We start from the raw sequence: 13,659 nt of genomic DNA, 5'->3' as shown, positions 1-13,659 counted from the left end.
TGTTCCGCAGCCACGTGTCATGATTGGGAACACAATGGCAGTGATCAGTCTTTGTTTGATGGTAACAGACATCCTTGCACTTCCAGTAGAAGCAAAACTTTGAGGCCTCTAATTAGGAACTCAGCCTTTTTTGAATATAGATAGGGTCATCAGATGTCCAGGGAAACCCGGACATGTCCTCTTTTTAGAGGACTGTCCGGGGCCCGGAGGGATTTTCAAAACCCAGCAGTTGGTCCGGGTTTGGGAAGGCTCCGAACTCGGGGCCGCATCTGGAGAGCCTCTGCAAACGCATGGAGGTTCTCCAGCTGTGGCCCCCGAGCTCGGGGAAGAAGACACGAGGTTCGTGTGGGGGCAAGACTGGAAGCAGAGCAGGGCAGGTCTGGGGTGGAAGGGGAATGGGGCCATGTGTCCTCTTCTTTTAAAGAGGAAATCTGGTAACCCTAATATAGAGTCCTTATCTTCTAAATTAGGCTGGAATTAGGGGCCTAAATGTCAAAACTTAAGCTCCTAAAATTCCTATAAATAGGACCCTGTTACATTAAGTCCAGTTTTTGGGTTGTTTTTTTTTTACTCAAAATTGCTTCCCAGACCTGACTCCTCCCTGCATTCTCTCAAATTTTTTTTTTTTTTTTGGTAACTTAGTACAAATACATTCCTAAAATGAAGAGGGACAAATTTTCAATTTTCCAGATCAAGGACCCCAACTTTTTGTCTCAGGTCCCTAAATCTTGTTTGAGCATGCTTTTGGTGCAAGTCCTGCGATAGTATCAGGATATAAAGGGCTCCTTTTACCTCTCCTCTCTCCCAGGCCGGGTTTTTCAGCGTACTTGGGAACCATTTTGGACGACTATGACACCACTGGCCAGAAGCCACTTACTGAATTGCTAATCTCTGTATTCTGTTTTCTTTCTTATGCCTGGTTTGCCTAATCTCTGTATACTTTTTTCTTGAAGTGATGTATTTGGAAGGAGGACCCCGGGGGGGGGGGGGGGTTATTTATTTTGGGAAAGGTTGTGTTGGGATACGGGGTTTTTTTTTCGGGGAGTTGTGCTCTGTGGGGTTGTGGTTTGTTATCAAAATTACTTAGCTTGCTTGTACTTGGTTGTTTCTTGTTTAATGGTTTTGTTGAGCTCAATAAAATATATTTGAAATAATAAAGGGCTCCTTTTATTACGTTGCGATAGCGTTTTTAGCACACGCATTTTAGCGTGTGCTATTAAGGAGCCCAAAGTGTTTTCCTCTTCAGGCTGAGGGTTGTATTGTTACTGTACTGAATTGTTTGGGGGGTGTATGTTATGTGAAAGCTTATGGATGCGTAGGTTCTTTTATATTTTGGTTATATTGCAATTTTGTTTGGCATTTGGACTGATTTTGCATGTGTGCATCGTTCCCCGCCTAGATTTGTAGAAAGGCGGGTTGTAAGTAATTTTAAATAAAAATAAATATCTGCCTGAATGTGACAAAGTGTATTGCCATTTTGAATCCTTTCCCCTTGGGGGAATGGGCGCCTCCTACTGAATAACTATTGTAATGTTTCTCCTACCTCATGTGGAGAGGAACGTGTCAGAGGGGGAGAAAACGATCCTAAAAAAAAAAGAGCAAAAAGAAAAGCAGGGGAGAGAGGAGGATAAGGAAAGATAAGGATTTCCTTCTTGTCTTGAGCTGTAGACTCTACAGGTCTCAGTGCTAAACTAATCCCCTAAATTTGTCACTCAACAGTTCCTTCCCCCCCACCTCAAAACTTCCATCCCACAGTAGGAAAGTCACCGCCTTACCACAGCCTCCACGCTTCATCGGAGCTTAATTAGAGCACTGTCCCTTTCTCCTTTCTTTCTAATTAACATGCCAGGAACTCAAAGGAAAACAAAATAATACATTCAGACATCCTACATCAGGCCATGGGCCTCATTAGTAGACCAGAGAGGGAAAGAGTGAGGGGGGGAAAGGAGTCTGGGAAGGGGAGGTGGGAGAATTTGGTTTGCATATGGAAAATTTTTAACTGAAAGGCCTTTGAATGAGTAAAAAAAAAAGGCTTGACCCCTTGTCCCCATCCATTGAGAGTCAATCATTTTTTTTCCCTTCCGCCTCTCCTCTTCGATCAAAGTATGAAGGGGCCGAGGCCTAGCAAAGCTGTTGAAGCCTTTGGGAGTTGAGGCAATCTTTACAGCGAAAGGGAAAACTTCTGAAAGCTGGTTGGCTGCTTCAGTGTATGGATTTTGTTGGAGATTCTGGAGGGGGCGAAGTGGGGGGGGGGAGGAGGGAAGGGGGAAAGCAGGGCAGTAGGTGTTTTGTCTGACAGTTTTTAATCTCTCCGATGGAGGCTTTTCTTGACAGATTCTTTTCTCATGCCAACTCCGTTTTCAGTGCTTCTGTCAAAAAGGAGTGTTGGCCTCAGTCCAGTTGCACAGTGGGGGTGGCGGGGGCTGGGGGTGGGGGGAAAACTGGATTTCTCAGCCCTCTGTGTCAAACTGAAAGAAACATCTTCATTTTTCACTTTTCTTAAGATTCTTTTCAAAGCAAGAGGTGAGAGAATAAAAGTTGGGGAGGGGGGGGGGAGAGATGGAAAGAAAAACAGTACAAAGAGTAGTACATTGAAGATTTTTCCTCTGTGGGAGGGACAGAGCTGTCCCCTCATATTCCCCCCTCCCCCCATAAGCTTATGAGCCAAGCTAGAGGCTAAGTCCTATAGTCATCTTCATGATAAATATGGTAATATAGGAGGGGGGACGTTAGACATTTTGTCTCTTTTTAATTTTTTTATAGGTGCTGTAACTGTACACAGCACTGTACAGATTTAAATAGTGCATTGATAAGGTACTTTCCTCAAAGGAGTCAGAAGCACAGGGAGAGAGCAGGGCTCGACTATAACGCTCGCCTTTCCCTTCCTAGGATTCAAGGGTCTTGCTAACACCACAGTTCTCTATGAATTCGGTGCAGCCTTTCGCCTCCATTCCCCTCCCCCACAATGTGTGGCCCAGCCTTAGGCTGGCGAAAGGTCAGAACTGGAGCCTGGGTTTCCAGGACTTAAAAGCCTGGTTCTCTTAACCAGGCAGCTCTGTCAACTCGAGCACCTCGGTTGACCCCCGGGCTGCAGGGTCAGCCCTGGTTTTTTTTTTTTGTGGGGCGGAGGGGTTCTTACTCTAGGATGACCTCTTACTTTAGCAAAGAGGATGTTTTTTCGTTTTATTTTTTTTTTCTTCCTTGTAGCTTCGTTTTTAATAGTTTTGATAGACCTTGACACAAACCAAAAAGCAGATCAGAAATGTATCAAATGTTGATGACGCCCTTTCTCCACCAGGACCTTCCCTCATTACGAGCCTCGCGTTCTTTATTCACCTTCCAGACACCCTCCCCCCACTTTGATATACAGGAGTGGTCTCTCAAACCCTTTTCAGGGCCATATTTTGGATTTGTAGGTACTTGGAGGGCCTCAGAAAAAAAATGACAATTTTGCATGAGGTAAAACTCTATAGTTGATAAATCTTTCCTTTTGGCTAAGTCTTAATAATATTGTCATTTATAGCTAAAGAGACATATGATCAAGAAACGGCTTTATTTTACTTTGGCCATTATGATAAACATACCAAGGGCCTCAAAATAGGACCTGGTGGGCCGCGAGTTTGAGACCACTGATATACAGTATACTTTAAGCCTGAGGTGCAGTTCAAGGCCAAGCAGAAATAGTCACACTTCTTCAGAAAGGCTGACCTCCCTCCCTATTCCCCCAGTACTACACTGGCAGGAAGTAAACACTGGTGCTGCCTGATTCAGGGGAAAAAATGTCAATTCGATTCAGCCTATTGCAGTGTATCGCAAACCGTGTGCCCCCTGTGATTTCAGGTGTGCCGCGACACACTGGCGAGGAGGAAAGTCATCCGCGCTGGCTAACTCCCTACAGGACGTGCTTCTCGCGGCGAGAGGCCCGCCCTGTAGGCAGTCAGCCGGCGTGGATGTCTCTCCTCCTCTCCCTGCACCTCCCCTCCTCCTGGATCCCTCCACCAAAGCGGGTCATGGCCAGATAGGCCTCCGCACATGCGCAGAGGTCAACACGATGATGTCACACATGTGTGTGACATCATTGCGTCGACAACCGCGCACTTCCGGGTGCCTTCCGGCCAGGGCACTGGGTTTAGTGTGCCGTTGGCCGGAAAGTTTGTGGCTTTTGGGAGGGGCCTTAGGCATCTGGGCCAATCAGAACCTTAGGCCCCTCCCTGGCACATCCCAGGATGCACCGGGAAGGGGAAGAGGCAGGCCTGCTGGCTGGAGGGAGTAGGCATCTCTCCAGCCAGCCATCACAAATAAGGTAAGAGGGAGGGGGAAGGGGGTCATCAGAGGCATGGAGGTGTTGCCGGGGGGGGAGGGGAGGTGTTGTTTGGCGGCGGGTGGGAGTGGGCAACTCTACCGCTGCTTTAGGGGGGAGGCTCACAAGACCTTTCCATGAGCACTAAAGGTTGCTGCCACACCAAGATGGCCGATGATACTACGTAAGTTAGCTGAGAGGAAGAGTCTCTTTGGATCAGACGCCAAGCTGGCAGTAACACCATCCCATCGCCAATGCAAGTACCAGGAGGGCAGACCTCTTGCGAAGTCTGTAGGAAGTGGTGATAACTCTGTTGGCCTACGATTACCAAAGAGCCTGAATCAATGAAGAGTGTAATGCTGACCTTTCCAGTTGGAAAACATGTTTGACCCTCCCGATACATATAGACCACTACAAATAGATCACAAGAGGTTAACCTGCGGTAGAGATGAGATAATATACACCTAGGGTTACCAGATTTTTGCTTCCAAAAAAGAGGAAGCGTGGCCCCGCCTCATTCCTCCCCCCAACCCCAGCCCCGCACAAACCTCGTCTATTAGGGGGTCACGGACGACCTCCAGATGCGGTCCCGAGCTCAACGATTTTCCAAAACCCAGACAAACTGCCAGGTTTTGAAAAAACATCCAAATGCCTGGACAGTCCTCTAAAAATAATAAAAATAATAATAATAATAACTTTATTCTTCTATACTGCCACAATCTTGCGACTTCTAGGCGGTTTACAATCAAGACATATTCAGATATTCAGAGGAAATACAGAGATCAGAGACCTCAGGAGGCAATAGTATAGAAATATAATTTGCTGAGCGAAAATGTAATATGTACATTTTAGTAGGTAATGTCCGACAGGACCTGTTGGGGATAAATAGCAACGTAAAGTTACGATAAGATGAAGATAGCAGATTATATTTATAACAGTGCTGTAAGTTCAGGTGGAATAGGGAGGGGGGAGGGAGAGGGAGAGCGGGTCAATTGTTTAGGTATTTCTGAAACAGGAGGACATGTCTGGGTAAATCCAGATATCTGGTAACCCTATATACACCCCCTGCTATCCAAACAAACCCCTAAGGAATGCAAAGAAGGATTCAAAGGCTTCCAGATCTGAGTCAAAGTCTGGTCTGGTTCAGAAACAACCCCACCCCAAGAACATGAACTGGATGTGTGTTATCAAAATGGCTGACTTTCCCATCCCTGTGCCCATCTGTCAGCTGACCAAGAGGCAGAGCAAAGAAAGCTGTACTTTAGGGCTGAGAGAGCACTTAAAGGGCATTTCTATAGCAAACAAGCCACTTGCATTTTACATGTCAACTGCAAATCTGAATTTACAGAATTCGGACAAGTGTCCACTTGCCTGTGAAAATACCAGTAAGGCACATAAGTGGTAGTCAGAGGAGTGGGAGCCGAACAGCCTGCAGAAGAAAAGTCTCTAGCCTCTGATAAGGCTGTTAAAAGTTTTTAAAGGAGCCTCAGGTTGGTTTGGGGAAGGGGTCACAAGAGACTACGTTGTTGGATTTGGTAGGGAGGAGTCCATTGTGTGGAATGGGGGGGGGGGGGCAGGGCCTCCTCAATATGTTTCTCCTAGGGCGCCTGAGGTTCTAGCTACGCCGCTGGATCCAGGTCCCCAGCACAGCGTTAAGCAACAGCACGATACCGAACCGTGGTAGGGGTCGCCATGCTGTAGAAAATCATCTTTTGGATGGGAAATCTAAAAACAGCCATTAAAAATATCACAGGGCGTTTGCACGAGAGCAAGGATGTTTAAGGGTTAAAGTCTAGCGCGTTACACAGCCTGGCTCTGGTAAGATTCTCCTTTTTTATTACATCTGGGTAACTAGAGGTTACTTGCTCCTGAAACGTCCCTTATTCTGTTGTTTCGAGGCTTACGAGGCAGTAACTCACCCCTGTTGTCGGCTGCACGGTCCAGCCCAGTTCTGCTGTGGCGGTTGTTGAATCCATCAAGGTTTCTGCGGGAAAATCAAAAAGGTAGAGAATATTAGTGGATGCACTTGTGCGCACTGTCCTGCTTATAGGATCAGACTTGCGGTCAAAGGGCCTGATTCTATAACCCCCACATGACTCCTAGGCATCGTTTGGCATGGTTGTCAACCAGCCGCTAGGCGTTGTTAACAGACTTTCACTTAGCAGCACTTATCTCGATTTAGATACCAGCAGTGGCATAGTGAGGGTAGGAGATGCCCGGAGCCGTGGCACCCCTGCTCATTCCACATCAAATCCCCCCCCCCCCCCGCCACACTCGTGCCCTCCCTTCCCCGCCCTTTGTACCTCTTTAAATCTTTGCCAGCGCAAGCCGCTTTTCTAGCCTGGCGTTCCCTCTGACATCACTTCTTGGCTCCGCGGCCCGGAAGTGATTTCAGAGGGAGCCAGGCCAGCTAGAGTAGTTGCTCGCACTGGTGAAGATTTTAAAGAGGAAAGGGGGGCGGGGAAAGGAGGGCGCGAGCGTGGCATGGGGAAGCGGAGCGGTGCCGGAGCCCCCCACCAAGACCGCACCCGGGGCTGTCCGCTCCCCCTTTACTATGCCACCGGGTACCAGTAGGCGTCAAAGTTAGGCACCAGTATATTCAGGGTTTTCTGGCCTAACTTACCAGCGTCCAAGACAGAGGCCTACCTGACGCCTAAGCAATACCGCCTCTATTCTCCAGGTAGGTGCGGGTAGGCGCTTCGACTCAGGCGTCGGTAGGCGCTGCACTGAATTCCGCAGGCAACTTTTATTAACGTTTTATTTAAAAATTAGCTTTTAATGGCATTTTCGATTAAAACACCGATTAAAGTTTATAAAATTAATAAAAATATTTTGAACAGTAAAAATTTCGACTTGCGCCTGGAATTCAGCTAGGCGCCACTAGGCGTTGCTGATCTAGAATCAGGCTCAAAATGCGCTTCTTCATGCCGTGGGCGGAGGTCCAGGATGCTTTTCTCCCACCTCCTCTTATTATGTATTTAAGGTTTTTTTTTCTAACCTGTTGTCCCCAAAGAGCTCAATACGACCAACAGGTTAAACATACATATTATATAGTTGACAGGCTATAATTCCAGAACAAGTTTACTGTACAAGAATGTGTAAGTGGGGACTCTCAAATATGAATCGACAGGCTACCGAGTTCCCTCTGTTTTCATTTTTTTTCGTCCAATATTCAAAGCCATTTAAGCCGTCTGTACAGAGCTGTCTAGGAATATTCTATAAATGAAACTCCAAGGCACTCCACTTGTATAAGTATTAAAGGAAGAGGTAATAATATCACATAAGCTTCCAATATATACGGTTGTAAACCATATATATATATACACCTCTTTCATTTCCAAAATTACCAGCTCACTCGATCCTCAGCGAGGCCACCTCCCCACTCAGCATACATTCATGGTGGGCGGCTTTATGCCTCAACTCATCACTGGATCCTTCTTATAATTTTACTTTTTTTTGACCTTTTTATCTAAAAAAAACATTTTCTTTTATTTATTACTTTTTAAATATCTATTAAGGATAATTCACTTAGCTTTATAGCTCAGCTTCTGGTCGCTATTCACAGAAGGGGGGATAACCGACATGTTTCACCCATGTGATTTACCAAGGTTTTTATTGCCCCAATATATAAAAAATGAAAAAGACATTCCCTCTTTTAAGAAATCTTTAAAAACATTTCTTTTTAAAAAGATTTTTAATACATAAAAATTTTGCTTTTTAATAAAATTTTTTCCGTTTCAAGAATTTTACTACCTCCTCAATGTTTTACCCTTAAATGTGTTTCTGATTATAAGATATGTAACTTTAACCTCCCTTTCCTCCCAATTGTTGTCTGTCTTGTCCAATATCTAATGTTTATATATTTATTGTATGTTTTTATCTTAATTAATTGTATTTTAATGTACATCGCTTTGTATAAAGATATAGCGATTTATCAAATATTTAATAAACCTTGAAACTCCCCATAGTTCTCACTCCATCCCGAACAGACCAGTTCGCTCTCCACTGATCCAGTGATGAGTTGAGGCCTAAAGCCGCCCACCATGAGTGTATGCTGAGTGGGGAGGTGGCCTCGCTGAGGATCGAGTGAGCTGGTAATTTTGGAAATGAAAGAGGTGTATATATATATGGTTTACAACCGTATATATTGGAAGCTTATAGGAATATTCTATGGCACCGAAGCTAACCAGCCAGGTTGGGAGCGAGCCGGGGATGGGGCGCAGGCAGAGGGCAAACTTATTTATTTAAAAAACTTCTATACCTTTTAAAGCCTAAACAGTTTATATGATATCACATACAGTACTCCCCCGATATTCGCGAATCTTGAAACACCGCGAATATGGTTTTTCGTGGGGGAGACTGGAGAGGGCAGCGGGAGAGGCAGGAGAGAGCAACCAGAGCGCCGGCGAGTGAAGGAAACCACTCGCTGTACGCCCCGACCGCCTCTTCCTGCACTAATGATGGGCCTTACCAATCAGGAGCTGCGTGTCAAACAGGGCCCTCTCCCCGAATTATGAATTGGGACCTCACGGTTTGGCGATCCAGGACTCGGGTATACGTGAGCTGCAATAGGGATGACACTGCAGCTGGCGGCGGAATGGCCTTGATCAGCATCGGGGTCAGAGGAAAACTTACAGAAGCTGCACCATGAGAAAGCCAAGGTAAAAATTTAAATCTCAACCAGGTTTAACTAAATTGCCCAAATGCCGTCAGGATCTGGCTGCCATCTTGGCTCCTGCCCCCTTCGTTCTCTTTTTCTCAATAAAGATTTTCCTTGAGATATCTAGATAATTATTTTTATTTGCGATATATTAAATAAAATTTGAACTGTGAGCCAAGGAATCCTCTCAAAGGTCTTCACTTCTACCCATGGTACATGAAACACAGGGACCCTGGCAAGACGCTCTTCCCAAGAGCCTCTTCTTACAAAGGGAGCTGTTGCGCAGGGACAGAAATCCCACCCATCCCCGCCAGGATCTTCTCCGTCCCCACCCGCCCTGTCAGGATCCTCTCCGTCCCCACCTGTCCCCGCCAGGATCCTCTCCGTCCCTACCCGTCCCCATCAGGATCCTCTCCGTCCCCACCCGTCCCCGCCAGGATTCTCTCCATCCCCACCCGTCCCCATCAGGATCCTCTCCGTCCCTACCCGTCCCCATCAGGATCCTCTCCGTCCCCACCTGTCCCCGCCAGGATCCTCTCCTTCCCTACCCGTCCCCATCAGGATCCTCTCCGTCCCTACCCGTCCCCGCCAGGATCCTCTCAGTCCCCACCCGTCCCTGCAAGGAATTACCTCCATCCCCGCCCGTCCCCATAAAAAGCAGCAATTACTTCTGACAGGATCATCGATTCCACAGTTTCTTTTGCTGTTTTCCTTGTGGAATCTCTTTGGTGGAACCCTTTTTTTGTTTTCTGTTCAGGTAATTCACTTATAAACCCCCTCTTTTACTAAGGCTGACGTGTCCATTATATTATATGGACGAACCCTGCTTCCAAAGCCTTCCATCTCCATGGGAGTCCTGTTGGCTAGAGCGGGGTCCCCGTGGGAGTCCCGTGGGTAAGGGGGGGATTCCCGCAGGACCCGGGGAATTCCCGCGATCCCCGTTCCCGTGCAGACCTCTACTGTAAATCATGGTAAATGAAGGCTCAAACTGATCTTCTAGTCTGCCCATTAAGGAGTCGGGGTTCTGCCTGCTCCTCTGTGCAGATTACCCGCATATTTCTTTAAAGTTGGCCCTGTTTTTACAGCATTTCCAGCCTTCACCAACCAGATGCCCAGACCTAGGAATAAAACCCCAACTCTTCAAGGACACGCACAGAACTTACAATATGAGCCACTGGCCAGAAAGCAGGGTGATTTAATAAACTTTTTACTGTGTGTAAAGACTGTCTTAACGCACATAAAAAGTAAACATACGGAACAAGCGTGCATACTTTTGCAAGATCTGTGTATAGTTTGGGCAGAGCTGAAATGTACACAGGCGCTTTATGGAAAATGTAAGTTCACATGCAATGCCCCCCTCAGGACCATACCTGGATTGGGGGAGGGAGCCCCCAGCGCCAGTTCTATCGGTCTCATATATATACAGTATATACACTTCTCCCTCCGTATTCGCAGTTTCCATTATTCGCGGTTTTTAGCTTGCTGGCTCCTCCCCCCAAATTACGTCAGCTTGCATAGAGAAATCGCTGATTCCCAACACTTTTTTCACCGCATTTTGCCTCTCCTTCAGGAACAGGCCAGGTCTCCCACCATGTTATTCGTGGTTTCACCATATTCACGATGGTTTTTAATAGAAAACAGCGAATAACATGTGAAAAAGTTATTCACGTTTTTTTGCTTGCTGGTTCCCCCCTCCCCCAACCAAATTACGTCAGCTTGCACAGAGAAATCGCCGATTCCAAGCGTTTACAGAGAAAATCGCCGATTCCCAGCACTTTGTTCATCGTGTTTTGCTTCTCCTTCAGGAACAGGCCAGGTCTCCCACCACGTTATTCGCGGTTTCACCATATTCACGATGGTTTTTAATAGAAAACAGCGAACAACATGTGAAAAAGTTATTCGTGGTTTTTCTGTATTCGTGGGTCTATCACAGCAAATACGGAGGGAGAAGCGTATATGGTGCCTGTCCCTTTACCTCAGATAAAGAGGTATTATTTATTTATTCAATTCGTCTTCTATCTCTTGCCGAAATTCCAAAGAGGAGAAATGGAAACACCGGGGCTTACCGCCTGGTAAACCCCAGCCGATGCCTTCCCTCCTCTTGACGACGTAGTTCTCAACAAACAAGGCACAATGATTTGTCAGGCCAAACAAAAACCAACAACAAAAGGCCCACAGGTCTCGGGTTACTTCCCGGTCACTGCAATATCCTTGTTGTGTAGTTTCGTAGCATAACATAATGGCAGATCTCTCGAAGGCACAAAAAGAAAAATGTAATAATGCACAGAAACTAATTAGTCAAACATTTGCAGTGTGGGTGTTTGTGTGTGTGTGTGCGCGCACGCGTGTGTGTGAGTGAGTGAGTGGGGGGAGGGGACGTTTTCTGTAATGTGTAGATCTAATAATCAATAACGCACAGTTCAGCCTGGCCTTATTAGGCACCCGGGACTTTAACAGCCTCGGTCCCCTCTTTTCTTTTCTTTTAAATGCCAAAGAGGCCAAAATAAAATACCAAAACAAAGAAACACCACAACAAAATGAAACAAGCTGAAATTCCAAAAGCAGAAACATAAACACTCGGGCTTACCGGCCTGGTAATTCCACAGTCAATGCCTCCCTCTTGTCTTACAGTTCTCCACAAACAAAGGGACATTTTATTTGTCAGGCTAAAACAACAACAGTCGAGTCGTTTTGTACTTTTCCAACAACAAACAAAGCAGGCCCCGCCTGCCAGGCCTTATTAGGTACCCGCGCCTTTAAGAGCCACCTCGGGTTCTCTCTCTCTCTCTCTTTTAAATTGCCAAAAAGGCAAAAAAGCCGACATTCTAAAAGGAGAAACGGAAGCACTCGGGCTTACCGGCCTGTTATTTCCAAAGCCGATGCCTCACTCTTATCTACAGTTCCCAATAAGCAAAAGAGACGTTTATTTGTCAGGCTAAAACAACAACACCACATACGGTCTCAGGACACTTCCCGGTCACGGTGATATCTCAACAACAACAGCAAAAAACTCAGAATGGGTAATAAGTTAACATACATAATATAAAGTCAACATGGGTTACAGATTAACATACGTACGATACAGTCATCATGGGTTTCAATTTGGCATTGGCTTATGCCCTTCCTCGTACAATAGTAGAGCGGTTAACATAATAATTTTTAACATACAGCAAAAGATTAACAAAGCAATACGCAAAAACAATACAACATACAATAAAACTAACTACATTACAAAAATAATTAAACAAATTAAAATAAAAACAAAAAAATAAAAATAATTAAAAAATAAAAATGATTGGCTGCATTGCTAGTAAATCCGAACGATACAAGAGCCGTCCAATTGAATAGAAAAAGCCTGTTCAAAAAAGATAAGTCTTTAATAAAGTTCTAAATCTTAAATACGTATATTCAGGACTCAGTAAGATGGAAGGGAGTTCCAGAGAGAAGGTGAACGACAAAATGATGCTCTCACTCTGAATATGCTTATGATACAGTGTGTTCATCCTAGCTTGACTTTTACAGGGGATTCAGTTCAATAGACATTTACACTTCTCCCTCCATATTCGCTGTGATAGGGGATTAACAGACCCACGAATACAGAAAAACCGCGAATAACTTTTTCATCTGTTATTGGTGGTTTTCTATTAAAAACCATCGTGAATATGGTGGAACCGCGAATAACATGGTGGGAGACCTGGCCTGTTCCTGAAGGAGAGGCAAAACACGGTGAAGAAAGTGCCGGGAACCAGCGATTTTCTCTGTAAACGCTTGGAATCGGCGATTGCTCTATGCAAGCTGATGTAATTTGGGGGGAGAAGCCAGCAAGCTACAAACCACGAATAATCGAAACCGCAATTGCTGAAACCGCGAATATGGAGGGAGAAGTGTAGTATACATTTCTTTTAATGCCCGTATGGCATTGAGCAGGAGATTATGTGAAGAGGTAGGTTTTTATTGCTTTTCTAAAGTTCAGGAGTCCTTCAAGGGATCTGATTAGTTTATTCCAGTAGCTTGGTACGAAACGGGATAGGATCAACATCTGGCGGTCTGTAGTTGAAGGAAGCGACCGGGTGGTATTTGGAGACATGTTTCTTCCTGGGAGCAGAGTGGTCTACTCGGTACGTATGTAGTCGGGCCTCGTGTCCTTGTGAAAGGACTTGTTTGCTAGCGTCAGGCCCTTAAAGATGCAGCATTTGGCTATAGGTAGCCTGTGGGCTGATGATAAAGCCTTGGAGACCGGATCATGGGCACAAAGGTTTAGTGGGTAAGACTGTCCCCTCTTGTTCAGAGCAGGTCTACATCTGTGTACTGGGGAGGGGGGATCCCTTACCGTCACCGATTTTGTAGCTCCTAAAGGCTCACGTGCTAATCACAGGAACGCAGGCCCGCTAACTAATTAGTACAGATATGCTCACTCTGCCCCCCAGATATACCTCCCGTGTGAAAAAAATTTTTTAAAAAAATCTTTTTAGCATGCAGATTGGGTGAACACACTCCTTATCATAGGACACCTCACGAAATGCTGCGCTAAGCTTAACGCAACTTAGTAAAAGGAGTGAATGAGGACGGGGAGGAAGGTGCAGGATGGGAGAGTTACATAGTCCTAGGAGTGGAGGAGGGAAAGGAGGGAGGGGCTGGATGGGAGAAAGAATGAAGAGGAGAAGGGAAGGGAGGAAGGTGGCCCAGTGGTTAAAGCTCC

The 13,659-nt window shown here is 45.8% G+C and overlaps 1 protein-coding gene across 8 annotated transcripts in view; it reads right to left on the bottom strand.

The window, feature by feature from the left end:
• EPHB2 (EPH receptor B2) overlaps positions 1 to 13,659 on the bottom strand; it is a 376,554-nt gene that overhangs the window by 207,639 nt on the left and 155,256 nt on the right. For 6 of the 8 annotated variants that reach the window (XM_033922330.1, XM_033922329.1, XM_033922324.1 and 3 more), the window contains exon 2: positions 6,220 to 6,284. In XM_033922330.1, the coding sequence (XP_033778221.1) occupies positions 6,220 to 6,284 (65 nt within the window). Of the gene's footprint in view, positions 1 to 6,219; positions 6,285 to 11,547; positions 11,762 to 11,817; positions 11,840 to 13,659 lie in introns of those variants that run through there. The other 2 variants (XM_033922328.1, XM_033922326.1) reach the window with 2 other exon arrangements.

This window comes from Geotrypetes seraphini, chromosome 15 (genome assembly GCF_902459505.1).
Source record: "Geotrypetes seraphini chromosome 15, aGeoSer1.1, whole genome shotgun sequence".
Classification (NCBI taxonomy): Eukaryota; Metazoa; Chordata; class Amphibia; order Gymnophiona; family Dermophiidae; genus Geotrypetes; species Geotrypetes seraphini.
This window is presented reverse-complemented; position numbering and strand designations above follow the sequence as displayed.